We start from the raw sequence: 27,864 nt of genomic DNA on the forward strand, positions 1-27,864 counted from the left end.
CTCCCACCCCTAGCCCACCCACAGCCGTCAATGATAATTTTGGGATTCTTTTGAAAGATCAATAATTAGCTGTCTTTAACTCATGTGTCAGGAAGAATTTACATGCAGACACACAGGGAGGTTCACACAAGCCTTGCTGGACATCTCACTCTGACCAGCATAAACATCTACTCAATAATGGATATTAATAGGTTTTCCACCTCTGTCACACATGTCAAACACTTTTATTCCTTCTTGTCCTTTGCTTACACCTTGTCTGAGCCCGCAGTTCGCAGAAAGGGGTGGTAGGAGCGGTTGTGTACTAGGCTTTATTCACATAATGGATTCCATATTCAAATGCTGCCAGCAGAACAGCAGAGTGAGTCAGGCTAAAGCTAACACCAGCCTCCAGGACAGAGGTTAAATGGTATTAATAAATACAAATAATCCTGTTAGCAGCAGCCACTCTACTTTATTAGCATGTCATTATGATCTCATCCCAGGCACAAACAGTGATGGGTTTGTTAGGGGCACATGTTACCGCTGTGGTGGGGTAGGAGGGCTGCTGCATGCATGGTTCAGCGTGTTCGGGCTGAGTGCGTCTGACATTTGCTACGCGTGCACTAACATGTACACCTGTGTCGATCCATCAGTCTGGCATCTTGAATCTGTCTGCATTGTTATGTTGACTGATGGGAAGCCATTTTATGTAGACAAGCTGTCGATCAATCTGACCCCAGGCTACTAATGTATATGCAGTGAGGAGTAAGAGAGATGGAGACAGAGGGGGGGGGAGAGAGAGAGACGGGTCAAGTCATATTGGGGGTTCAAGGCCCTTACTGTTGATCTAAGGTGAATGTCAAGTGAATATTTATGAAAATGCACCTCAGCTATTCTTAAATGATGAACCAAGCAAATTATTCTATGCATGCTGATTTGAAGAGGACACCAAAGGTTTGACAGCGATCCTTTGTGCCCCACAAGTCTATTTCTCCTCATCTCAGAGTCAGGTCAAAATACGAGACACTGTATCGCTCACACATCAGTGGCCGGAAGGATTGATGGGCAGTTATGTAGATCTATTCCAAACCTCAAGATTTAACTTTGAATTATTTAATGCCTGAAAAAGAAATAATGATAAAACCCCAACTAAAGCACGTATCATTTTTCTGCATCACTTAAATTTTCCCAGCACCCAGGGGGCAGACTGTGATGTTACCAGCTTTAATTATGAAAACAAGTGCCCCATATTTATTTGTCCTGCACTGTCTTCCCTTCAGGAGCCAGCAGGGCTGAGGACTTCCTCCTGTCAACCTTTCCAGGAGGTGAGATGACTCAGCATTTGTGATGTTCACTGTAACATAATGACACCAACAACTCTTCTTTTTTTATTTCTTCACCTTTACAACCTCCCCACTCCCTACCTTCCCTTTTTCCATCAATCATTTCGATCACTCCTCCCCCTGTCCTTCTTCAATTATATAAATTATTATGATGTGATTTTTATGTTAGAAAGACACAGCAGAAAGTGTGCACTGAGCAGATGTGACTTGTGGTTTAATCATCAAAAAATTTCTTCTGGCCGCTGGGAGAAACCAACATTATTATTCCCAGAAACTGTGAATAAAAAGCCCATTGTTGTGATATTTCATGAGCACTACAATATTCTAGTGGTGAGAAAAACAAATGTTATTCCTAGAAAATATCCTTTATATAACATAATTAATAATGTTATTAACAGGTAAAAGTGAAGATGGAACTCCTGACACACCCAAAGTACAATTCAACTGATTTACATAATATTTTACTGCTCCCATTAGCGTAATCAACAGTGTAAAGTTCTAATTAGAAAAGGCAATTTACACTGACACTGCTGAAAAATTAACTGGAAAAAAAAGGCGTGTCATCATTTTAACTGCATCACCTCAGATGGTCAATTTAAAGGAAATAAACTGGTTGGGAGCCAGGCTAGATCGGGAGTGTGACCTGTGAGTGTTGATATTAAATAACAGGTTCTACCTGTTAATATTTTCAGTCTCCATCTTTAATTTAGCTGATGTATCAAAAGGTGGGGAATTACAATTTAACCATTTATAGGAGAAAAGCAAGCAACGGACAGGCAAAACTAGAGCAATGAACGCTGATCTTAGTCCCTTAGAGTCTTAGGAATGAGTCCTATTCAGCTCACACACTAATGTAACTACTGTAGATGTATCCTACATTCCTCTGGAGTCATGTCACAACTGCTGTTGTAGGAGTCTCCTATCCCACAGTTCCTCCTGGAACTGCTCACCTACCAAAACTGATGAAGCATTCTTCATCTCTGTGCTCATTATGAGCAGGAACTTAAATGCAAAGCTGACATCTGCAGATTCCAGAAGATATTAAAGAGCATTTTTTTTCCACAGATGAAGTCCACGCAACACAGTGTGCTGATAGTGGAAGTAAAGAGAGGGCTGAGGAAGAGTGGCTGCGTAAGTCTATCCTGGTTGGGTTCTCTTGGAAGTTGCCTAACGTACGTTGCACTAGCGCAGGACTGTAAATGGGAGCTCGACTATTAATAGGATAGTTGTTTAAATGTTGCTCTAATCCTGAAATTTCGATCATCTCACGATCATCTCACGAGTATAGTGGAAGGTTTCAACTCAAACAGTCTTTACTTTCAATTTTGTACCCTTAAAGATAGAAGGAAGCTGTATTAGTGTGGTAGACATATGATTTAATACAAAAACATACATGACCTTCACTCCATCTGAGTCAGGGGCTGAGGATAACTAATACGAGATAAAGCCAGTGCAAATCCCCACTGTCGCTATTTTCCATTAGTCCATCCTTAGTAATAACATTAAGATTAAATATAGACAGCAAAATGTGAGATAAATATAGATGTAACCGACAGGATCTACCTATGGATTAATGCTGGAACAATGTATATTATCAGAAGACACAAAAATACTTTATTGCCTTAAGAAAATCTATGCTAGCAAAGCTCACAGGAATAATTCCACTATGATATATAGACTCCATGTGTGTATATATTGAGAACACATATATATGGAGAACACATCGAGCATTCACCGAAGCAATTCTCTAATCTAATGCTTAACTTATTTCAGCAAATATGTAAATGGGATTGATTGGAAACAGAAAAAGGGGCCTGGAGCCCTGCAGTGATCCATAAGTGTTTAATTGCAGGCTAATCGATTCCAACTGAAAGTACATTATGTTGGGCTGATAAATAACCTGATGACGGAAAGCCAAAGCCAAAGCCAACTTACACATCATGAATCCACACATTTAATTAATTTTGTGGTGACATATTATTTGTAAAACAAGTTGACTTTGGGAAGAGTTGAAAGGTGGCGAACGGCACAAAAAAAGGCCAAAGCTGTATTTTTAGTGTTTCATTCGATTCCTCAGATGAAATTTACAGAGACAACGAAAAAACAAACCTGTCATTTCTCTATCTGCAGAGGTGTGAAGATCTCAACCTATACCAATGGAAATTTAGCATCTGCAGCAGGCCAGCACAGCCTCTGTAGCACAACACATTCCTGATGAATCCCAGGCCGATGGAAAACCAGTGATGTTTCGATATTTCATCACAAAACACTTTTATTAACATGCCAGGGGCTTTTTATGTTATTATAAAAGACCGGCAAAGAAACATTCTTCCATCTCAGAGTAATCTGCAACAAGGTTTGTTCCAAAGAATAGCAGCACAGCTGCCTTTTTTTAAGGTGTGTACTGATTGATTTAATCACATTTTCTATTGATGATTAAACTGTGACTGGGGTTTTTCCGTTAAATGCTCCTTTAATATATTGTATACATTGATCTATATGAAAACAGAGATGTGTTTTATCCCATGAACCTAACCTCCTTCACTCTTGCTCTCTGCTGTCTCCCATTCCATCATTGTAGCAAACAGGAAGGGATTATCTGGCTGGAGATTATTACGAGATTAGTAGTGTCTGCTCTATGTTGTGTGTATGCACTTTGCTGGGGCCTCTAGTTTCACAGTCGACACTTCAGTAAATGGAGGGAGAGAAGGAGGGAGGATAAAGAAGCAGGTGGCGGACTGACAGAGAAATACTAAACACCGAGTCTCTTAAAGAAAGACAGATGAAGAGACGCTGCATCAAATCGTCCAGTTCCCAATGTTGGATGATGAATATCTGAAAGTAAAATGTCCTCCAAACAACCTTAGTCACGCGTCACCTCCAGATGCGGAAGTGCCATGCTCACTGACCCTTTATCACGTTCTATCCCACATGTTTATTCTGGTACAGGAAGCACTATAGATAAAAGTAACGTCAATAAACTGAATATTTCATGACTCTATAGGCCGTGTGTCACTAATAAGTGACGTTTTGAGGGAATGAGCACTGTTTGCTCCGGAATGCACCAGTGCTCATCATGTTCCAGACAAAAACAAGGGAAAGTCAATAGAAAACAGTAGGAAAAAAAGCTTCGACAGAGCAACAGCTAGAATGGTTCCACCGGGCCCTTAAATGTGAGTTTCTTCCAAGCAAACCCAGCTTCAGCATTTTATCCCTTGTTTGAATTCCACATCTGGCTGGATGGAGTCTGTAAACTGCTCCAGATAATTAGCGGGTGGCGAACTGGTGTGTGCACTGCATTGAACTGCTGACCCACCTAGGATTTATTACCACCTCTTACATCTTGACTTACAGGATAGGCTCCACGGCCCTAATGACCCTAATGGAATAATTAGTGGGGAATGGAAACTGGATGAATGGATTTATCCACACGTGGGTGGATAATAATGGGATGCAAAACCCTGACAAGAACAGACAACTTATTGACTAAAATGGACACTGGTTTGCACTGGAGAATTAATGAACAGGGAAAAGCCTTTTTATAACATTTATATTAGATTTTCACTGAAATGAAAGAGTTGGATTTCTAGATTTCATATTTGTCAAAACAATAGTGTGCTAGTGTTTGCATGTTTTCAGTTTAAAGGGCAGGGAGGATGGCCTGCAGTGTCTGAACTCTACTGGACGTAATATATCAAGACTTGACATGTAATATAAAAAAAATAAAAGGAAAAGCTGTTGACATGTGAGTAAAATGCCCCCATGGCCAGAAAAATGAACTGTCTTTTTGTTTACAGATCAGATGTATGTGTGTGTGTGTGTGTGTATGTGTGTGTGTCTAACTCATTCAATTCACATCAAAAAGTCACCTTGTCATTTTAACAGGACGTAAATCTTGTTTATAGTCAGCATTTCTGCAGTTCCAGTATTTCATCCATCTATTAACTCCGAATTAGATCATCCAACCTTTAGCTTCCACCGTAGCTGCGCTGCTATGGACAAGGTGGATCCACTATGGACGCTGGACGCCTCTCCTCTCCTCTCCTCTCCTCTCCTCTCCTCTCCTCTCCTCTCCTCTCCTCTCCTCTCCTCTCCTCTCCTCTCCTCTCCTCTCCTCTCTCCCAGCACTATCAACCCCCCGCCTTCCCCCCAACAATTTTCTCCTTCTTCACTCAGCCAACCATCACACCCCCCAACCCCATAAGACCTCTGGGTTTCTTCCTGTTAAAAGCCAGTTTTTCCTGCCCCTGTTGCTTATTTGGGGTTCAGGCTTTGGGTTTCTGTTCAACCATTTTTTCTGCTATACCAACAATGTCAGATGTCATTTAGCAGAGTGATTTTAAACTGCTGACTACATGGAGGAAACCCGGATGTGCGAAAAGCCACAATTCTGGGTGACTTCACCAAACATAAATACACAAATAAATGCAGCGTGTGTTGTTTTCCTGTATTCAGTAGCTACTGACCTACTCTATTTTCATAGATGTGTTGTTTTTTTGTACGTTCAATCCTCCTGTGAACAATCGGACAAACACAGGGACAGAAAAGGGCTTAACTTCAGAATTATTAATGAAGCAAGATGTTCCTGTAAAAGGTTTTGTGGTAAATAATTGATTAAGTATCCATCAATCTCCAGCCTGCACCTGTTCTGCGTGTTCATCATCACACACAGCCACCGAACCATTCTGAGACACTGATTTAGATACTTACTGGAATTTTATAGACAGCTTGCAGCATGTGGTCAATATTTTGGCATGTGTGTCCTACATGTTCTGCACGGAGCTTCCAAAAATCAAATGTGCACATTCTGTAGATGCTTGAATGGGTTAGAACATCTATTCACACACACGGGCAACATTCTACCATTTCAAATTAGTAAGTCACAGTCCAAAATGGCTCAGAGACACAGACAACAGACAAGGGAGATCTGTTTTCTTTTTCTTTTTTGTGAGTAATGTCCAAAGACAAACACACATAATAATTCAGACTGTGACAGCCGTAACCATTCTGGAGAAAATGTCTGTCTCTTTGTCAAGCAGAAGAGCCTGACAGAATCAATTAGCAGGCAAGAAAAAGAGAGAATACTGGATTCAATTAAAGTGACAGCTTCTCCCATAGGCACACCACTCACTCAGCCATTATTCACCCAAACTGTGTGTTTGTTCATGGGGGGGGGGGGGGGGGGGGGGGTGAGTATCTGTGTGAGTTTATCTTAAGGATTAACTCATTTCTCACCATCCAGCCCAAGGTCATCAAGCTCTGTTAAGGGTTTACACAAAAACACAGTTAAAAATTGAATCCCTTCTTTAACCATCCAGATTGAGACATACATACACACACACACACACACACACACACACACACACACACACACACACACAGTGCACAGTTCGAAGCACAGCTTTGTTACGAATCACAGCGGAATCTCAGGCCCCGTTAGCGTCAGGAGGGGATCACCTTCTCTAATTCTGAAGAAAGCTCCGGGATATTTCTGCCGTCTCGTGGAAGCCAGATTTATAATTACAAACTGGGCTTGTTATTGCTCCACAGTTACTGAGCCAACACAAGGAAGTCCACAATCATTCTCAGAGAATCAATAAGTGAATGTGGCATTTGAATACACAATAAAAGAGTAATTGGCTGTGCCTGGGTGGGTTAAAGAAAGGATACAATTATCATCTGAACAATTGAGTCAATAAGAATCTAATGCAAAGCGTCCTGCCAGTCTTGCTGTTACATATTTTACAGTTAAATACGACTGAACGATTGTCTTCCCTCTGTTTTTGTCTGGCAGCTTCCACTCACCGGAACACTGACAGTCTGCTGTGACTGGCAGCCGATTCTATTACACACTATTTCTTATCTGTTGTTGACTGTAATTTTGTCTGAGCTCCATTATAAACCCTCAACTGGGCTCACTCCTGTGGTGACAAAACTATTATTGATTATCGGTAGCGTACATAAATGCCATGTATATGTGGCAACAAGGTCAAGACTTTTTTAATGAAATTTCCCAGTCCCGCTGTGGTTACTGGGAAACTGGGGTCCTCCTGAGAGGTCACAGTCTTTGCAGGGGATCATGGGGTTATTGGAAATATTAGAGATTTGTGTCTCACCCAAAGCTTCATTAAAAGCTTTATGACACCTTTTAGAAGTTTATCATTATTAGTGACCCCAGTCTGCCATAATATTGAGCTCAGACATCAACAGCAAGACCTACTGGAATCAAAGAGTAGGTAATTGTGGGTTTTAAACTCCTGGGACTACAGATGGACTCTAACCTCCACTGCTCTGGTGACCGGAAACTACACTTTCTCAGGACATTGAAAATGTCTCTTCTGGTCTTGAGTAGTGTCCTGACATACTTCAGGAGATGGCTCTACAGAGGGAACAGACCAAAGAATGAATGAATGAATGAATGAATAACTGGACTCTCTCTACTCCCATAACGGACATCTACAGGCCCTGGAGACACTGCTTATATGCCTCCCACCATCTGTTCACACTGCTGCCTTCTGAAAGTGGCTACACTGTTCTGCCACACCTCCAGCATGAGGAAGGGTTTTAGATGACCTCTGCAGGGGCCTCTGGAGCATGGTGTCGCCTGCATCTTTAAGATGTGAGGGGGTGTGGAGCCCCTGATAGAATAATATTGATATTTTATTATGATATTTTCCAATAATAAATAATAATAATAATAAAAAGTTTGTTCACTCCCCAGCACCATCCACTGCTTTCTGCCTGGACAGAGACATAGTGGGCTGGAGTCAATCCCAGCAGGCTTGGGGACAGAGGTGGGGTAAGGCCCTTACAAGGTGCCAGCTTGGAGGGCTAACATATAGAACAATTCACACAAAAGGTCAATTCAAAGTCCCCAATTTGTTAACAGCTCAAATTTCCCTTAACCTTTATTCCAACAGGGAGGTCCATTGAGAGTAAGCTCTCTTTTTCAAGGACACTCTGCAGTTAAACAGAGTTCAAAATACAGATCAGACTGAATCATTGCGAGTACAGAAAGTGCAAAATATGATAGATTAAGAATAGCAAGAACAAGGTTGAATCCTCAGGATGAACATTAAGGAGCCTGAAAGCCTTTACTGAAATGAGTTTGTAAAGTTTCAATGAGTCCTAATTTATTCCAGCAGTACAGAACAAGAGGAGCTGAATGGTGCTGAGTGATATTCAGACTGAAATGAGCCTGTGCATGAATTTGGTGAAGCAGCAGGTTAAAAGTGAGGTTAAAAATGATGCAAGCTTGCCAAGTAGGGCCTTATAGATAAATATCAACAGTGCTGATCTTTGTGGGTGGTAAGAAAGGGTCAGCCAACTTTACTAGGTAAAGTTCAGTGGTGAGAAGAAAATGAATCACATCAATCACAACAAAATCACATCTACAGGGTTCAGTACTGAGGATGTGGACTTCACGTATATCAGAGTCAAGGTCAGACGTTATAGAGAATTGTAAAAGAAACTCTTCAGGCCCTTGGTGTGTAATTAGCAATCATATTTCACTGGTGTAAAAAAAAAAAAAAAGAAATCTGCAGGGAATATATCTCTTACATGCTGACAAGGCTTACTTTGCTCCGGTAAATTAAATGTAGATATAGAAATAAATGCAAGAATACAAAACTGGATCGCTCCTTCCTTGAAACTGCCAAACCAAAGCATTTTCTTCCATTATGTTTAATGTTTAGTTTCTTTAGCTATGGCCAGAAGAAGTGAACATGGTCTTCTGGGTTCAGTTCATCCATCCACTTCATTAATTTTGGTTCCAAGTAGAACTGCTGCTTGGACGCTCATCGTGTTTCCCAACAAATTATGTTTTCTTAATAAAACTTTCTAAGCGTAAACCCTTCCGTCTATTACCAGAACATTTGGGCTGTTTATTTAGCTGTTTTTTGGACTTGTCTTAGGACCCCTTGTGCGATAATGACTAGCAAAGCTGCCTACCACACATGGGGCTGATTGCAATGGAAACCATCATTGCCACCAAAATGCTGGGAGGCTGCATGTGACTGTGATAGTGGGAGGCCATGGCCCTCGGCACCATACAACTATGAGGGGAGCACTTTTAATGCTACGTTGCTTCATCTGAGTGGAAAATAAAGAGTTTAACTGCTGGGACTTGCTGTTGTAGACACTTCAGGCCATGAAGCAAATCACATTGAAGAGTCCTTACTCAGTTAATCGGAGCTTCCAGGACATCTCTTCGTGGTTTCGTAACAACTGTTAGCAGATGATGCACATAATGTGGATACGTACGCTGGCTAAAGGCACAACTTGTTTCATCCAAGTGGCACCAATCTGCTATATTGTATGTTTTTTTTACTTATTATATAAAAAAATCTCTATATATATAAAAAAAAATCCCACCTCACTGCTGTGAAGCTAAAGCTGCACAGGTATACATATATCACCTGACAGCAAACCTTATCACACTTCCATACCCTTTCCACCATGGTTGGTCACAGCATCTTAAAGCTCCTTCCACCTATCAAAAACATGGTCAACCATTATGGAGCCAGCAGCTGATGTGTTCCATCTCCACCACAATGAATAACAGTACTTAGAGAGGGTACTTGGAAGCACACATTTGAGGACTAAAGTCACAACTTCTTATGAATATTGACAGTTTAGTTGAGCTACAGTTAGAGCTGAATCTTTACTCAGAATAATTGAAAGCGAGTATAATGATCTATTATTGAAATCCCGTCGATTTGCGCTCCCAACTTGTTGATTTTGTGCCATTTCCAGTTGACCTCGGACGTCAAAGAGCCCACCAGTGAGATAGCAAGGTAGCAAGCCAGATACCATTGCCAACTTGAAATCATAGATCCCATTCCACCTAAAATGCAGCATCATGAGGAAGATATCTCTATTTTAAAAACACAACAATTGTTGTTATTGATCAATGACATCATGTGTCCAACACACACAAGTACACGAACATGAGCACATTGCTGACAGCCAGGCAGCCCATCAGCCAGCAAGGCCTGGTGCTTTTTTAATTTTTGCAGGATTTCCAGCAGCTTTTCTCTTTCATATTTTATGTGGTGTAAGAAAGGGTCTCCCTGAGCCGACTCATTCAAACACCATCTTGCTCCATCTTCTTTGTCATCTGTTGTTTTAGCAGGATTAATGCAATAATTCAGCTTTTTCAGGTGTTATGTAAATAAACCTACTTATTGTTGCTCTAAACTCATATCCACTTCTCACGTGTCCTTGCATGACTGACGTAATGCATTTATTTTAAATCTTGATGTTGATTGAGTAGAATAAGGGTGAGCCTTGAGGGGATAGTAGGGTTTATTTTAGGTGCTGCATCATGGTGGAAGGCATGGAGATGGAAATTAGGTACCGGCCTCATTGTTTGAGTTCAGAGTTTCTCTCACTAAAAACGCTCAAGGTTTACAGATCCTCCAAATAATCATTACTGATATTTTGCTTTAGTGGGTCTTTGCTTTTACGTGATCCTTTAAAAACACAATATGGAGGACAAGGAGGTACATGTTCTCCCTATTTAGTGCCAGTGTGAATCTTACATCTTACATCTTAGCAATGCCTTAACAAGCTGCAGCACCTCAAAGCAACTGTGATAGCAGGTGTGTGGGGGCTACTTCCAGATTTCTGCTTATTTATCAAAAGTATTGATCTACAGACCCCGATGGCCCCTCACCCATCACCCAGAGACAGAATGAGGAAAAAAATGGCACAGAGTGAGATGGAGATACGGCCGCAGCCAGGAAGATTAAATTCATGTAAAGTACAATGTTGACAGAGGGGCTGTGAACTAAATTTAGCACATTTATCACAGATGAAACTCAGACAGTGGGAAAATGAATGGGAGACACAGAGGTGCAGATGTGATGCTTTGAGCATTAAATGGGAATAAGATGGGACATAAATGTAAAAGCAAATGAGAGAGGAATGAAATATTATCGAATGACTAGCACTGACACTGGAGAAGCATGTATTTAGTGCAGCAGGCGGATTACAGCCTAATTTTACATCCATATAAGTGGGCCATAGAGAGAGCGAGAGAGAGAGAGAGAGAGAGAGAGAGAGAGAGAGAATGAGAGAAAGGAGGCAAGAGAGTGGACTGAGGCCGATGCTTGTTAATGGCTTAAGAGTCTTGTCAGAACTGAGATAGACTGAGTTCAATGTCAAGTTGAACTTGATACTCACTGGAGATCTTTGCGGTTCAAGCTGAGCATGTTTTCTGTTCAATGCAGCAGAGAGAAAAAGAAATGCAAGGCTGTAGATGCTTTCTGGGCACTGCTGCTGCAAGTCTCACTTTGATAATGGATGGTGTGTCCCTGGTGTTGAGTGTGTGTGGTCTGACTCACCGGAGAGACGTCCAATGTAGAGTACACCATTTGGCAAGACACCCATTTACTCTCAGTCAAAAAAAAGGAAAGATGTAGTTTGTGTACCTGGAGCTTGAAAGGCACACACTGTTTATCCAGCGCTGCTTCAGAACAAAGTCAATGGCTGCAGCTTCAACAGACTGTGTGGAAATGTTCTAAATTAAATCTATACATAGAGGCAAGGCCAGGAAAAAAAAAAAGTAAAATAAGAGCCACCTTTTTAGATGGATGGTTCATAAAATGTACTCAAATATTAATTCATACATAACTTACTTAAAGTATACTTGGAGAAAACATGCATAAACTCTCAGACAGTTTACTTTCAGGCAGAATATATATAGATTATGAATAAGAAATGCGCAGAGCGCATCACTGGCGGGCTGAATTTGTAAGTCCACATACAAATTTGCAAATCATCTACTTGGCTTATGCAGATGCGGTATCAGAAAACCCAGCAATGTTTATTCAATCGGAATGTATTCACACAATCTAACAAACAACCCCCACCACGCATTCACACATAGTCCAAATCAAGCCAGAAGAAAATAAAAATAATTAAAGAAATGCATAAATCTCTTGTGCTCACACACAGCATTGGCATTCAAGTAGAAACAACAGACACAGTACACACATGTCCTGTAAGTAGTTTTCTATTCTCTACTTATACCTGATCCTCTTCATTATAGCCGCGGAGGCATGTGGCCGTTATTGCAGCCTCCTGCTGCGCCGTTTGTGAAGAATAAACCAACTTTAGAGAGAGAGAGAGGCGCCAGAGACGGATAGACAAAGAAATTCAAAGGAATACCAGGATGGAAGGAGGGTGGTGGACAGGCTTTAATATGTTACTATAAACTCAGTAATGAAAGATGGAGCAACAAACACACCACTGGAGTACATCGAGCCCACTACTGAGACGTGAGCCCATTAGCAGTGACACGGTGCTGGTTCCATCAGTTAAAAGTGGCTGCTCAGCATCTGATTGAGCCCCTGAACATGATTCAAAATAACGTTTGATTTTTTGACCAACATATGCATCAACGCAGCCAAAAGATACCAACTACAGTCTTGATTATATCCGATTGGATTTTACGGTCTGACCTTAAACATGAAGTATTTCCATAAGCTTCATCTGACTGAAAATCCAAAGAATAAAGTACTAATTGTACTCCATGCAAATTGTGCTGTGGAAGGATGTCAAGCAGTGTTTCACCCCCTTCAGAATGTGTTGGCAAAGTTCCTGAGGAAGCCGGTGACACTAACAGACTTTGTATATTGCACTCTAAGTTATTTGCAGCTACCAGTGCTGTGACTGATAACTGTCACAGCACACTTGGTGTGTAAAGATAGTTCTGTACACAACAAGCAGAACCAACTCTGCTCAGATCAGTTGTGTACTGATAAAACTTTCTCCCAACATTTTCACACAAAGCTGTCAAAACTGTCCCCCAGCAGTGGACCCGTGCACATGACCATCCAAATCAGCTCAGAGCCAATAATTAGATCTGATGCATTCAAATGCATTTCAGTAATGGAATAAACTGACAATCCAATGTAGTTTTCTTTGTCAACTGGACTGTATTTCTTCTCTTTGAAGATGTTTCCCCTCCCCTGAAGGCTTCTTCAGTTATGAACTTGCTGGGGACCGAGCTTGAAAATATAGCCCTTGTGAACGACCCTACCAACGACCCTGCCAACGACTCTCAGGTGACCACCAGATCATTAGCATGCCAATGGTCCACAAGGGCTATATTTTCAAGCTCAGTCCCCAGCGAGTTCAGAACTGAAGAAGCCTTCTGGATAGAAGGTGAAACGTATTCAAAGAGAAGAAATAGTGTAGAAATAGTGTAGAATCTTTTGAAGGATTTAGGTAGGTAGTGATGTAGGTCTTCTACTTCTACTTCCTGCTGCTGCACGCCATGTTGGTTGGCTCTGGTCTTTAACTCATGTCATGATGACATCACTCCCAATGTATTTGAGTGCTTTTTATCTTCACATGCTCAGATGTGAATGTTTAAAATACACAATATTTATGAGTCTTGGTGAGAAATGTAGGTGTTATCCAATTCTATCACATTAGGCTATTAAAATGATCACTTGAATAATCTGACCAAGAAATCAAAACTACTTAGGTTGTCACCGTCATGTGGTCAGGCCCAATGAGGACCAAAGACATTTAGCCCAAGCAACAAGCAAAAAGCCTCATCAAACCATCTCCATCAGAGTGAAGCAACAGTGTTTCACAGAGGTGGTGGTTTAATCAACTGTGGTGCCCACTGCCGATTAACCCTCATTTACTTTAACAAGCAGGCTCTCTTTCACCTTAGCTGTCTACTATGTCCTCAGTACTCCAATTCCAGCCAAACTACTGACACAGCACAATCTTCTATATCCAGCAAGCACTTTGGCAAGACACCAAGCTGGAATTAAAATGATGTGCGTTCTGTATTGCGAATATTGTGAAACAAAGGTGCTGCAATTCAATGCTATGAAATTAAAGAAGAACATGATTTTTAACAGTATTACATTATTATTGATTAAAGCAGTTAAACAGCAAACATGAAATTGGCAGAAAAACGAGCTGTCAGCTCAATGCTAACCAAACTAGCTTATTTCTCCAAGAGCACAAAACAGACATGCGGAGGGAGCAGTGAGAGGCGGTGAAAGTCAAGGGTTGAGCAAAAATGAATCACTCAGCATCTTGTCATGAACCAGTCAGCACTCAGTCAGGTGTGTGTCTGTAAAAATCAGTGTAACCCTAAAAGTGTATGTGCATTTAACTTTCTGATCAGTTATTCATCTGAGCATGTGCCACTGTTCATCTTTTCTGTCCTCCCAACATTTCCCCACTTATTTCCTGCACATCCCTTTTCTTTCTTTTATCTTGTGCTCTCTCTTCATTTTTCTTTTTACCTCTTCAATCTTTTCATCTTGTCACCTTTTCATATTAATTCAGTTTCCCTCATGGTTTTTCCAGTTTGTTTTGGCTCCAGTAACTCTGTGACCTCTCTTTCATCCATCCACATTTTTAACCCATATATCTTTCCTCTTTCTCTTTTTAGAAACAATTATCCGAGTCAAAAATAGATGATATGTGGGAAGCTCAAAACTGAAATCTGAACACGAGATTGCACTTTATGGCAGAGAGAGGTGTGAAAGATTTTCAATATCGGAAAGTGTTCATACCGACACATCTCTCAAATGGTTATTATGGACTGTTTCACAGCAGCAAATTCTATTTCCAAGACAGGAAATATTTGAGTGAATATGTGCAGGACTGCAGGCATGAGTTCAGCAGCAGCTTTTTCTAAAGCATCTTTTATAATGTAATACTGAAGGATCATATCAATGTACCAGTACTCAAGCTAGTAGGTCAGCCTGATAACACATGACAGACAGACTCTTTCTGACATTCTGTCTGCAATGAGAAATAATAATAATAAAAAGTCTTATTGTGTCATTGCATTAAATGGTCTCGAAAGAAAAAGGATGTGCAATTGCATGGCTATTTAGATTTGAAGTTTGGCGCATTAAACATGGGAATCCTAAAAGTAGCACACACTAACATAACAATCTGGACATTATTTCTTTTCTATCCTTTGGATCTGAGGGTAGAAGTATCCTGGTGTCTGCTTGAGCTGCTGTCAGTCAGGGGTGTGGGTCCTGCCAGACACTGCTCGCAGGAGCTTGCATGATTGGATGCAGATGTGGCTTCTATTCACTGCAGCCATAAATCTTTAAAGCCCCCCCATCCTGCTTTGACATCTCTTGTGATGGGGCTAGTGAGGACAGATTATCTATTGCTTTAGGATTACTCCCTTAAAACAAAAGGAAAGGTGTTGAAAAAAGAAAAAAAGCATGACAATCAAGAGTATCAATAAGAAATTTGGTATAAACCAAACTGGGAGGCAGTTTGCCGAGAAGGAAGTGTGAAATACAACAACAGTTGCTGTTAAAACAAACTTCAGCTAATACTGCAGATTGATATAACAGCATGTAGTGTTTGATGGAAAAAAAAAGAAGAAAAAGGAAAGTATGGCCAACTGCTGCATGACTATAAGTATATGAGGCACCCTTCGGTTTTTTTATAGAGATAACAGGAAATACAAGATGACACCGGAGGAGAGGACAACAGAGAAACCAGATGAATAATGGAGGAATCATGGAAGAGAATTGACAGAGGAAGGAAAGAAAAACATGGATGTTGAAAGATAAGCGAGAGTGCAACCTCTCTGGTGCATAGCAACGTGAACACAACTGATTTTTTTTCTGCTAAGGTCTCAAATATCCTCAGCAGAGAACATCAGTACCTCTGTAGGCATTGAATGTTCTCCAAACAAATGTACTCTACATCACTTTGGAGACTTGGTGGCCTTGTCCTAATCACAGTCACATTCACACGTGTACAATATTTTATTTAGCAAGAGAGAGTCGTGTGTATCAGGTAGGGCCAGAACCTAAACCCATGAGCACATAAAAAAATATAATAAACCTGAGCTGCTGTTGCACGTTAGCTCCTGAACCCGTGCCTGCAATAGGGTGAAGTCCTGGAGGTTAATTATTTAAAAAAAAAAAGAAGTGTTAGGGTACTCCATCTGTTAAATTTTGATTTCAGTGGATTGCTTTAAAACTAAGTACCGGTATCTGAATTCTGCCTGTAATCCTAAACACAGCCGCTAGTAAGCCTCAACCCCTGCCTCAGCAGAAGAGGGCTTTATCCATGTAGCCAGCAAGAGGAAAGGAAGAAAGAGTTGTATCACATGTAAATTAGTTGCAAATAGGACAAGGACTGCATAATACATTGTTAACAATGTAATATTCGAAATATTGAGCTGGGTTTCATAAGAAATAGCCGCTCTTGTTTATTATTGATCCATGTCTCAAAAACAGTGACACTGACAAGACTAGCTGGATCTTAGGCACCCATGCATGTGGCAAAACATGGCGGCCAGTGCAGAGAATTAATTATACTGGCTAAATACTGAAGTCTGCCCATCAGGTTTATCCTGATATTTAGTCTCAGTGACATTAATATATTCCACCTGCTGGCTGCGGGGCTAAATTACTAGATGATTTCCATAGCTAAAACTGGCATAAATCATGACTGATACGTTCCACACCATCATCTTTTGAGCAAATCCTCCACGTCAGCCTCTCCAGTGCCCAATGGGATGTCTGGTAAAAAGGCAGTTTGTTCTGGTATGCAAATGAAGGACAATCTATGTTAAATAAAGGTGCCAAAGCTCAGGCTGTACGTAGTATTGGACAAGCACAAACACATTCCACCATTAAGGTCCAAATCTCTACGCAGAATCTGACAGATAATCAATCCATTCACCCGCCCAATCATCTATCCCTTTACTACCTCTGTCCAACCATAGACAGGTCGGCAACTCACAGCAGGACTCACCTATACCCCATCAGTAGGTTTGGAAGTGCAGAAAAGACAACTTTTTGCTGTTGTCCCCAGACTGAATGATACTGTTGCCGCTGGCAACAGTGGGTCTATCGTTCATGCTGCACGTCAATCAAAGCCAGGGCCGATAAACTGTCCTCAAAATGTCGATGGTTTGCAGGTTGAAACAGGTTTTGTAGCCAATGTGAAAGGGGGTGTAGAAACACAACCATACACACCTGAGGAGGAGTGGGAGGGAGCTGGAGGAGAGAGCCCACACAAACACCAGGAGAACATAGAATAAAAGAGAACAACACATACAAAATCTACAGTTTAGACGGGCTACAATGTAGAAGGAGCTCACCCAGCTGTGCTTTTTATTTGGATTCTGTCTGATATTGTGATGTGTTCTCTGGCATCTGCAGCTTGAAACTGAGTAAACGGGCCTGAATATTGTGCTTGTGTAAGCATATAAAGGAAACTCAATCATTTGTTTGTTTACTCCTATTTCAGGGATTCTTGCATGATGTAATCCATCTTACATCTCTTGAGCCTACTTATGTTCTAAATCCCTTCTTCTCCCGTCTTGCTCCTTCCCCCTTCCTGCCCCACATAGTCCGTGGCCTCGCTACTCAGCTCTCCCATTGTCGATCTTGCCCAGCTGATTCGAGATTTTCGCCATTTCCTTTTCTCATCCCTCCTCCCACCATCGTGCAAATTTTTAATTACTCTTTACTCCATCCATAAAGATTAAAGGGCTGGTTGGAGGGAAAGAGGGTAGTGGACTGAGGGACTGTGGAAAGGAACCAGAGGGCTGGTGCGGTGGCAAGAGGGTGTCGTAGGATAATTAAACATCGATTTGGGATGATGATGAAAACAGCAACAACGCGCCAAACAAGGGGATTAAGGGTCAGACGGCCATAGGCTTTCTGCTGAGCTCTGCGAATATCCAGTAGAGCAGAGGAAATGGATTTAGAGGGAGGATGAGATGCAAGGAGAGAAAAATAGAACCAAAATATGGTACAAAAAATGACATTCCAAGACCATGGAAAATAACAGCGAAGAAAAGATACTACATAAAGCAGATTGGCACAAATAGGTGCTAGTGAGGGTACATGCACATGCACAAATATGGGCAGTTATTTGCCATTAAACCCTCCCGCTGTTTCCGTAGTTAAACAGTGAGTGAATCATTCAATTAAAACACAAGGACCTATAGCAAAATGGCATTTGATTGCTCTGTGTGTGTGTGTGTGTGTGTGTGTGTGTGTGTGTGTGTTTGTGTATGGGACAGCAAGTTAGCTCACATCACATTTCCTTATCTGATTTAAATCATCTGATTTTGAAAAAATGAGCACCAGTCACTGAGAAACAAATAAGTCTAAGAAACAGTGATACAAATTGTCTACAAGCTTTAAAAGAATGCTGCAAAGCACAAAGGCTGTGTCAGTGGCTTTCTCTTTTCATATATGTGGTGTTTGAGTGCTGTCTCCGAACCTACAGACTCAAGCTTAAACATATTCTTCACAGCTGGACGATATCTGAGTCGATGCTATTAAAGCCAGCTGCAGCCTGCGCTGATGCCTAAATAAATGCTTTATGGACCCCAGCGAGTCCTTATGAGCCATATAATTTATTATGCACCATCCCAAGGTCAAAAGCATGAAGCCAGGACTCACTCATTAAATTTTAATTTAGTGCACGGCGGCGCTAACCAAGGCGAACTCATCCATATCGTCTGATTTAACAGGGAGAGCTTCTCTCTTTCTGGAGCTGGTTTATATCAACTGTAGGAGAGAATTAGCAAATACTGGCTGTGCATGCGCTCAAATTCAAACCTTAAAACATGACTGCTTATTTAACCTTTTCTATTTTTAGTTGGCAACAGTATAAAAAGGTTTATCCTCATGATATTCAAAGACTGTGAAGGCTTCCTCTGCATCACCTCATCATTCTATCCTACATCTTCTAACACTTTTAGTTAAACTGTATTAAAGGCTGGTTTTAAAATTGTTGGTTAACAGTGATTAAACACTGCAGAACACCAGGCTGATGAATAATGTCATATATTCTCCTAAAATTAATAGAGGGACATTTTGTTATTCTATCTAGAAAAAGTTAGCAGTATAATAAAGGTGACTTAACACTTTCTCGAGCCAGCAAAGCACTAACAATATTACAGCAGTATTAAGAGGAGAAGCTGATCTAATTAACTGTGATGGAAATCAGCCTTAACCTGCCTTCTAATTATTTATTCCTGTCACAACACTGTGGCACCAGCACCACCGCAAAAGTGCAAAAATAACACAACCCTGCGACAGAAGTGTCAAAGCTCGCCATCACCCTCCTGGTGGAAATGGTGCTTTGGTGCGTAAAAAGCATGTGTGGCATCTCAGAAACCACCTACGGTGAAGCGCCGCCGCAGATGCTGAGCAAACTGTTGTTAATGCATTTTTCCAGTCACTGCATCCCGAGTCTGTCCGTCTACATAGTCTTTATGTGTCTGCATGTCCATTATCCAAAGGAACCAAAGCTGTTGACAGTGCAGAAAACCAGCCGAGAGACAAGAAGCAGAGAAAAGTAGAAAGTGAAGTTTGAAGTTCAGGGGGTGTTTACGACTTAGTTTAAATGATAAACAGGATGAGTTTGCACTGACCTCTTCCTGCTCTTAAGTGGGGAGCAAAATATGAGCTGAATAACTGTCTGCGTGCATGGATTCAAAACACACCAGGCTTCACACACGCCAAACCATATCTTCATATTCAACAGTGTTCTGGCTCTCGCCTAATCCAGACGGACAATGTGGTGCCAATGTGGAGAATCCAATGTGTGAGTCTAAAAGTAGGTTTTAAAGAGATTTCTGTCTACCGAAAGTGCTCATGTGATGGTGTGTGTGGGCTTATGTTTGAATGATGTTCCAATGGCAGAAGAATATCCTGGTAAAATTATAATAATATACTATATTTATGCTAACTGAATAAACAGAAATCTAAGTCACAATTTTTTACCCTGTGTTAAGCACAAAAAAAGGCACTTTTAAAGCCTCCTGTGGGCTTCAGCCATCATCGATGAGTGTTTCTGGTTAGCATTCAGCTGCCAGCAGGAGCAGCAAACACACACACAGACGCTGATGATGCGTGCACTCATGCAGACTCCGTTGAATAAGCATCGATTTACATTAGTCAGGGGGGTTTGAAGAGCACGTCTCAGGCGCTGCCTTAACCAATTCACTCTTGACCAGTGGCTGCCAAGCTCATACACTCAAACACACATGCACAATTACACATGCTTGGAGCTCTAATGGCATCGATCAGAGGCAGTCGGGGGTTTTGAGACTGCATCAGGGAGGCTCCTCTACGGTCTGAATTCTTATTGGTCGTCATTTTAAAGTGGAAATGGTTCTAAATCGAACTGCTCGCTAAAATAGAACTCCAATGTGAAAAGACACTAAGGGTTGTGTATAGATCAGAAGATGCTGTGATCTGGTTTCTTTGGCTGGATTCGTTTACAAAGTGAGTGGGGCTAGGATCACCAGTTTATTTGCTTAATGAGCCTGAATACATCAGCTCAATAGGTTTGCTTGATTACAACAGACTCGTTATTGCATAAAGATCTAGTGCAAACAATATGCTACACTTTGACTTTACAAAAATGGACGCAGCGCCGTAGAAAATTTTACAAAGGGCTTTTTCCAAAATCAAAATCTGCATCTCTTCACTATAACATCAGTGCATCAGTTATCATTCACTGAAACCATGGTAACCACGCTAAGTGTAATGCTCCTCGCCAGTGCCCACCAAGCGGGAACAGCTTCTGACCGTCCTGTTAACTCAGGACTAACACTGATGAGACTGGAAAGATTCAGAAAAAAATGATACATTTTCCAAGTTCAAATAACCTCTGCTACCGCTGTTAGCATCTGTCGCTGTCTTTACATAGTGTCTATCTGCTCCCCAGCACTTTGTAGCATCTTCCCTGCTCCCCACATGGCATTTTGCATTGCTCCTTCCTAATGGATATTGACCAAAGGACCTTAGAAGCCTGGCACACATATGCTCTTAGTGCTGTTTTTTCTTTACTTAAAGCAGAGCTTGTGAAGTGATGAAGCTTTCTAATGCAGGTTAATCTCATGGTACCATGTGATTCCACATCATATCAGTCCCAAGCCCTAATGTGGTGGGATTAAGTAATTTTTTAATATAAAAAAAGCTGATGCTGTTGGCATTCATGGCTCAAACAGCTTTAACCTTAAGTCAATAGAGCAAAATAGGAGTTAACTATGGAAAGAAACATCTGAAAATGTAATTTCATGGGACTAAATTATTCTGATGTTGCTGTCCTACACTTCTACCACAATGTAGGAATTTTATTTATATTATAATACTGTTCTTTTAATATTGTAATAAAATAATGAGGGAAATTTTGAAAGAATGTTTTATTCTACCTTGTAGAATGTCCTCTTATTCAGGTGGATTGTTAAACCTACACTGAGGAGTCACTTTTTATGCCGATGAGACACCTGTTGAATCTGTGGCCTCATACAAATATGGGGACACATCATTTATGCTGAACAAATTTTCAGGAAACTGAAACTAAACCTGAGGTCACTGTTTCGAAAGAAGTCCTGCTTTTCATTCAGCTTGTTGTTGGAACCATCTTTCCTCTTACTGACTGCTTCACTGAGAATCACAAGAGGCTGTGAAACTCTCACTCATCATTGTGTTCTGTAATTAACTAGAAATTATTCTGCAGCGATATGACTTCATTTAGAAATCCATCCATGAACAACTGCCGGCATATCTGGCTCTTGTACTGACTGTCGCCTCTTCCAGTTTTTAGTATCTTCAACTAATTGTTCTGTGCTTTGTATTTGTTTACTTTGGCGTCCATCACACACGGGATAGTGCCTCTCTCATTTCTAGTAACTTGGCTAATTGTATTAGCCCCAAAGTGACCTGACAAACCAGGGTCAAGACCAGGATGCAGATTTGTAGTCTTACTTAACTCTTTGCAACTTCCATATAACCCTCATCCACCAACAATATTTATTTAACGCTATAGAGGTAGTCTCTGTCCAATGGTTTAAAGTTCACCAAGCACACAGCAGGGGAGCGGTCAATCACCATAATCTTATTAAAATTAATACAAAAGCACAAATTGGGGAAACTAACATCACAATTAAATGTGGACAATTAAATATAAGATATCTTTTGTGCAAATCCCTGCTAGTGCATGACCTGATAGTGGATAATCACATTGATTTATTTTGTCTGAGGAATAGATTCTTAAATGAATCTATTCCTCCTACCCATCTTAATAATCATATTCCTCGTGTTACTGGTTGAGGAGGGGGAGTAGAAGCAATCTATTACTCCAAGTTATTAATTAATCCTAGACCAAAACATGGTTCCAGTTCATTTGAAAGCCTGACTCATCACCCATCTGAACTGGAAGGCAGAAAAGCCACTTTTGTTTGGAGTTGCATATCGGCCCCCTGCTGGGCGAAATTCAGAGTTCTTATCTGAGTTCTATGATTTCTTATCTGACTTGGTCCTTAGAACAGACAAAGTCATTATTATTGGAGACTTTAATATATATATAGACGTTATAAATGACAGCTTTAGAAATGGCTTCATTTCATGACTTGAGTCAGTTCGTTTCCTCCAGCAGATAAACCAACCAACTCATAGCTTCAACCACACCCTAGATCGAGTTTTGACTTACGGTGTTGAGGTAGAACATGTGTGAGTGTTCCCTCAGAACGCACTCCTGTCAGATCATTCATTGATCACTTTTACATTTATGATTAAGGATTCTTCTATGCTCAGAACTCAGTCTTACTATGGCAGATGTCTTTCGGATAATGCAGTAGCTAAGTTTAAGGAAGCGATCCCTGTGCTAATCCCAGGACCACCGTGCGCTTCCCCAGTTCTGTACTTGGAGCAACCTTCACCCTTCACATTTCACCTTGTACATGCTTCCCTTAGGAAAGATGAGATGTTTCAGTCAGGCTTTAGAGCTCATCACAGCACGGAAACAGCACTTCTTAAAGTTACTAATGATCTTCTTATAGCTTCAGATCATGAACTGGTTTCTATGCTGGTTCTGCTGGATCTCAGTGCTGCTTTTGATACAGTTGATCACAGCATCCTGTTACAGAGACTGGAACATGTGATTGGGATTAAAGGGACAACACTAGACTGGTTTAGATCGTATCTATCTGATAGATACCAGTTTACTCATGTCTATGGCGTTCCCTCTTCATACAGTAGGGTTAGCCATGGAGTTCCTCAAGGTTCTGTACTTGGACCAATCCTTTTTACCTTGTGCATGCTTCCCTTAGGGAACAATATTCGGCAGCATGGGATAATTTTTTATTGTTATGCTGATGACACTCAGCTTTATTTATCCATGAAACCAGAGGAGACAGAGAAGTTAGTGAAGCTTCAGACCTGTCTTAAAGACGTAAAGTCTTGGATGTCTTCAAATTTCCTTCTCCTTAATTCAGGAAAAACTGACGTCATGGTGATTGGTACTGAACCTCTCAGGGATAGATTAGATCACATTATCACTCTAGATGGTATCTCCCTAGCATGTGAGAAATCTTAGAGTAACTTTTGATCAACATTTTTCCTTTAACTCACACACAAAAATAGTGTCTAGAAGTGCCTTTTGCACCTGAGGAACATCACAAGGATCAGGAACTACTGATGCGGCATGATGCTGAAAAGTTAGTCCATGCATTTGTTACTTCCATGCTGGACTATTGTAATTCTTTATTATCAGGGTGTCCAAACAACTCTTTAAGAAGCCTCCAGGTGATCCAAAATGCTGCAGCCAGAGTTCTGACAGGTATTGACAAAAGAGATCGCATTACTCCTGTACTGGCGTCTCTTCATTGGCTACCCGTTAAATTTAGAATCATTTTTAAAATCCTTCTTCTGACCTACAAGGTCCTCAGAGGCCTAGCTCCATCCTACCTGGAGGAGCTAGTGACACCTTACCAGCTAGTGACACCTTACCAGCTTTCAGAATGGTTGTCTACTTGTGGTCCCCAGAATCTCTAGAGGTAGAATGGGGGCCGAGCATTTAGCTATCAGGCCCCCTGCTATGGAACCAGCTCCCTGTCCAGGCATGGGAGGCTGACTCCATCTCTACTTTTAAAATTAGGCTTAAAACCTGCCTCTTTGAAAGAGCTTATTGTCACTAATTCCATAGTCTCAGTTACTATCATAGACAGTCAAATTATCATACTTAGGAGGTTGTCTAATCATTAGATTAACATCTTAGCTATGCTGTTATAGGCCAAGGCTGCCGGGGTCCAGAAACATGATCACCTGACAGGCCTCTGTCACCCCACTGGGAAATGGTCTCCTCTCCTCTCCTCTCCTCTCCTCTCCTCTCCTCTCCTCTCCTCTCCTCTCCTCTCCTCTCCTCTCCTCTCCTCTCCTCTCCTCTCTCCTCTCCTCTCCTCTCCTCTCCTCTCCTCTCCTCTCCTCTCCTCTCCTCTCCTACCTACTCTCTCCTCTACCTCTCCTCCGCCTTCTCCTCTCTCTACCCAACCGGCCATCAGTAGGAGGGTCCCCCCACATGAGCCTGGTCCTGCTCAAGGTTTCTTCCTGTTAAAGGGGAGTTTTTCCTTGCCACTGTTGCTTGTTTGGGGTTAGGCCCTGGGATTCGGTAAAGTGCCTAGAAACAATTTTGATTGTAAAAGATGCTATATAAATAAAAACTGATTGATTGATTGATTTTGTGTAGTGAGTCTGTCTGATGGAAGACTCATCTTTTCATGTGCAGTTGAGATATTTGGATAAATTCCCATTTTCAATGCACAAAATGAAAGTCTCCTTCGGAAAAAGACACATAACACATTTTCTTTCTTTTATCAATTCAATGCAACCGAGCTATTGATGCAAAGTCTTTTTTTTTTCTTGCATGAAAAAACCTTGCTGTTTGGGTAGAATGAAAATACATATAGAAGGCCGATTGAAGTTATTGTTAGGGTTCAATGCCATATCCTTACAAGAACAATCAACAATTAAACTTGCTATGTAGCATTAAGGGAAATATTTTTGTGGATGGACTTTATGGCCACATGATACAGGAGGAGAAGGGATAACCATGAATGGAACCAGGGACAGGAAACACAATTCCATCCATGACCAAGCCTGAAATACAAGACTCTTCATATGCCTTAAATGTGCCTTCTGCTAAAGTATCTTAAGAGTGTAATCACATTTTAATCATTGTTCTGCAGATTGATGGCAACCACAAAAATCTCAAGTCAACATTCGTTGAGAAATATCAACCTAAACTGACAGTAAAAAAGGAATTGAAGTCCTCAGAATGGAGTCTTGTCATGGGTTTGCTAATTTTGGCACTAATGTTGTGTCAGTGGTAAACAAGATGCACTACATGTACATTGAGCCTACAAGGTAACAATAGGATCCACCGCTAATAGGCACTAGCTGGTTTCTATGGCTATTCCCATACTTCTGCATTATTTCGATAGGCTGACTGAATCTCAGGAAATGGCTGCACCCAATTACAAGACATGTTTCTTTTTTTCCCTGTTACACCTCATCATGTTTAAACCTGCAGAATTTAACCATGAGCACATTCATTTATAAAGGCAATTGTTAGCTGTCAGTCTCTGGCGGGAGTTACATGGCATAAAACCAGGTCACAAGGAAGTGGCAGACCGGGATTCAAACCTCACATTAACTCCACATTTCTCCATTTAGGCTTCCTCACATTCCCTGAAACTGCTCTTATCCCCTTCAGATGTCGCTACCCTTTCATGTGATGAGACTTGTGTCGGACCAAGCAGCTAATTTGAAACTGTTGCATGTGTTTCTTTCACACCACTTTCCGAGTTTCTAACAACATCCCTAAAGCAGAGGCTGGTAAAAGTTTCAAGGCTCTGACTCTGCTGCAAGTACCAACATAAATTGCCATAGTGTGAAAGAACCACTGATTTTAAGCATTAGTGAAGGCAGCATAAACAATATAAATAAAACAGTCAAGGCAACATGTACTGTATAGGTCACTTAGATGGACCGACCTGTACACCAGTGTGTCATCCCCTGAGCTGTTGTACTGGACCTGGAACATCCTGACTCCATTTACAGGGGTCTGACTGCTCCACCTAATGAGGGCAGAGTTTCCAGTCAACTCCACCAACGACACCCTCCGGTCCGCTCCTCTGGTCTCGTTGTTTGGCAGCGCGACCTTAGAGGAGGTCAGGATGTCAGAGGGGGCAGGTTCAGAGGACGGGTCCCGGCTTCGGCTCGTGCTGTTTGCCAGATGGGGCATCGCGGTCACAACGAGCTCCACCCTTCCTGTGGATTCTCCTGCAGCGTTGGAAGCGATACAGGTGAAGTTTCCTGAATCCTTCACGGAGGTTGCATTGATCTCCAAGCTTCCATTAGGGAAAACCAACGTTCTGAAACAAGTTGAGATAGATTAAAGAATCTTTTAAAACATACAAAAATGTCCCCATGCCTCTTGTGCTGGCTCCTGTGGGCTCACCGTCACCCATGAAGTGTAGGACCTAAGAAGTACACATCTCCACTAGTGATGGATATAAAATCCATGCCAAACATGTTGGATAAGCAGCATTTTAATCTAAATTCTAGCCCAAAACCCCAGAAAATTTGTAACATATCACTGGAATAAAAACTCACATCGGACAAATTAAGTTTAAGTACCTGGAGGTATTAGATATAAGACGGCCTTCAGGACTGATCCAATGGACCTCAGGCTCCGGGTCACCATTTGCTTTGCACTTCAAACTGGCAGGCTGACCTTCCATGGCCACTGTGTGTGGTGACTTACGTGTCAACACAGGTGGATCACAAATAAACTCCTAAAAGATATCAAGCATGTGACATATTTCCTGTCATGTTTAAAACATTTTGACATTTTGGGATTGTATTGGATCGTTTCTTGAGTGGAATGTACAGTATGGCAAGCTGGAAATGTTACCTCTTCAGGAATTGTCCAAAAATACTTGGCACTGAGGTCTTGGGGAGAAGCGCACGTCTCCAGGTCATCTTCTCTGGTCAGTCTTCTCAACCATAGTAATTCACAGTTACAGTGAAGGGGGTTGCCACCAAAACTCAACACCAGGGAGGAAAGGGGGGAGCCTTTCGACTTAGCATAAACTGGGATTCTAAGGAACAGAGGGTCCGGAGGTATTTTCTTCAACTTGTTTGATGTCATGTCGAGCCTAAACAAAAGGGGACAATATTTTGAGTTCAACAAAAGCAAAGATCATATAAAAGAAACAGATACTGGCTAAATAGCCTTTTGTTCAATTGCTCATAAACTACTAAACATATCCTTCACCTTGCCAGCTTATGCAGGTTGGTGAAGACTCCTTGAGGAACATTTTCTATGAGGTTATGATCCATATTTAGGGTATTGACGTTGGTAAGCCTCCCAATTGTGTCCCAGGGAACCTCATCGAGGTTATTGTAGCTGAGGTCAAGATCCTCTAATGTGGACAGGAAGTCATCGAAGGCATGAGGAGAGATGGAGTGGAGCTGGTTGTTGGCAAGGATCAGGTGGCGGAGGTTAGTCAGACCTTTGAAATGGTCGTCCTGGTGGGTGTAAAAAAGAAAGCAGCTGTGAGACACATACTCATAGTAATTTGATCTTTGCTCTCTTACTCAAGCATCATTAATTAACTGTACCTATCCTTTAAGCAGCAATCCAATTTCGTTAAGCATTCAGTCCACATTTTAATCATGAATCCACGCACATCACAATCCATCAGTCT

General features: G+C 41.3%; 1 protein-coding gene across 9 annotated transcripts in view; it reads right to left on the reverse strand.

Annotated features, from left to right (window-relative positions):
- LOC101065389 (leucine-rich repeat and fibronectin type III domain-containing protein 1-like protein) overlaps positions 1–27,864 on the reverse strand; it is a 115,517-nt gene that overhangs the window by 26,629 nt on the left and 61,024 nt on the right. For all 9 annotated transcript variants that reach the window (XM_003977069.2, XM_029844081.1, XM_029844079.1 and 6 more), the window contains 4 exons: positions 27,432–27,685; positions 27,069–27,312; positions 26,792–26,949; positions 26,146–26,526 (listed from right to left, as the gene is read on the reverse strand). In XM_003977069.2, the coding sequence (XP_003977118.1) occupies positions 26,146–26,526; positions 26,792–26,949; positions 27,069–27,312; positions 27,432–27,685 (1,037 nt within the window). The remainder of the gene's footprint in view (positions 1–26,145; positions 26,527–26,791; positions 26,950–27,068; positions 27,313–27,431; positions 27,686–27,864) is intronic.

The sequence above is a fragment of the Takifugu rubripes genome, chromosome 11 (assembly GCF_901000725.2).
Source record: "Takifugu rubripes chromosome 11, fTakRub1.2, whole genome shotgun sequence".
Classification (NCBI taxonomy): domain Eukaryota; kingdom Metazoa; phylum Chordata; class Actinopteri; order Tetraodontiformes; family Tetraodontidae; genus Takifugu; species Takifugu rubripes.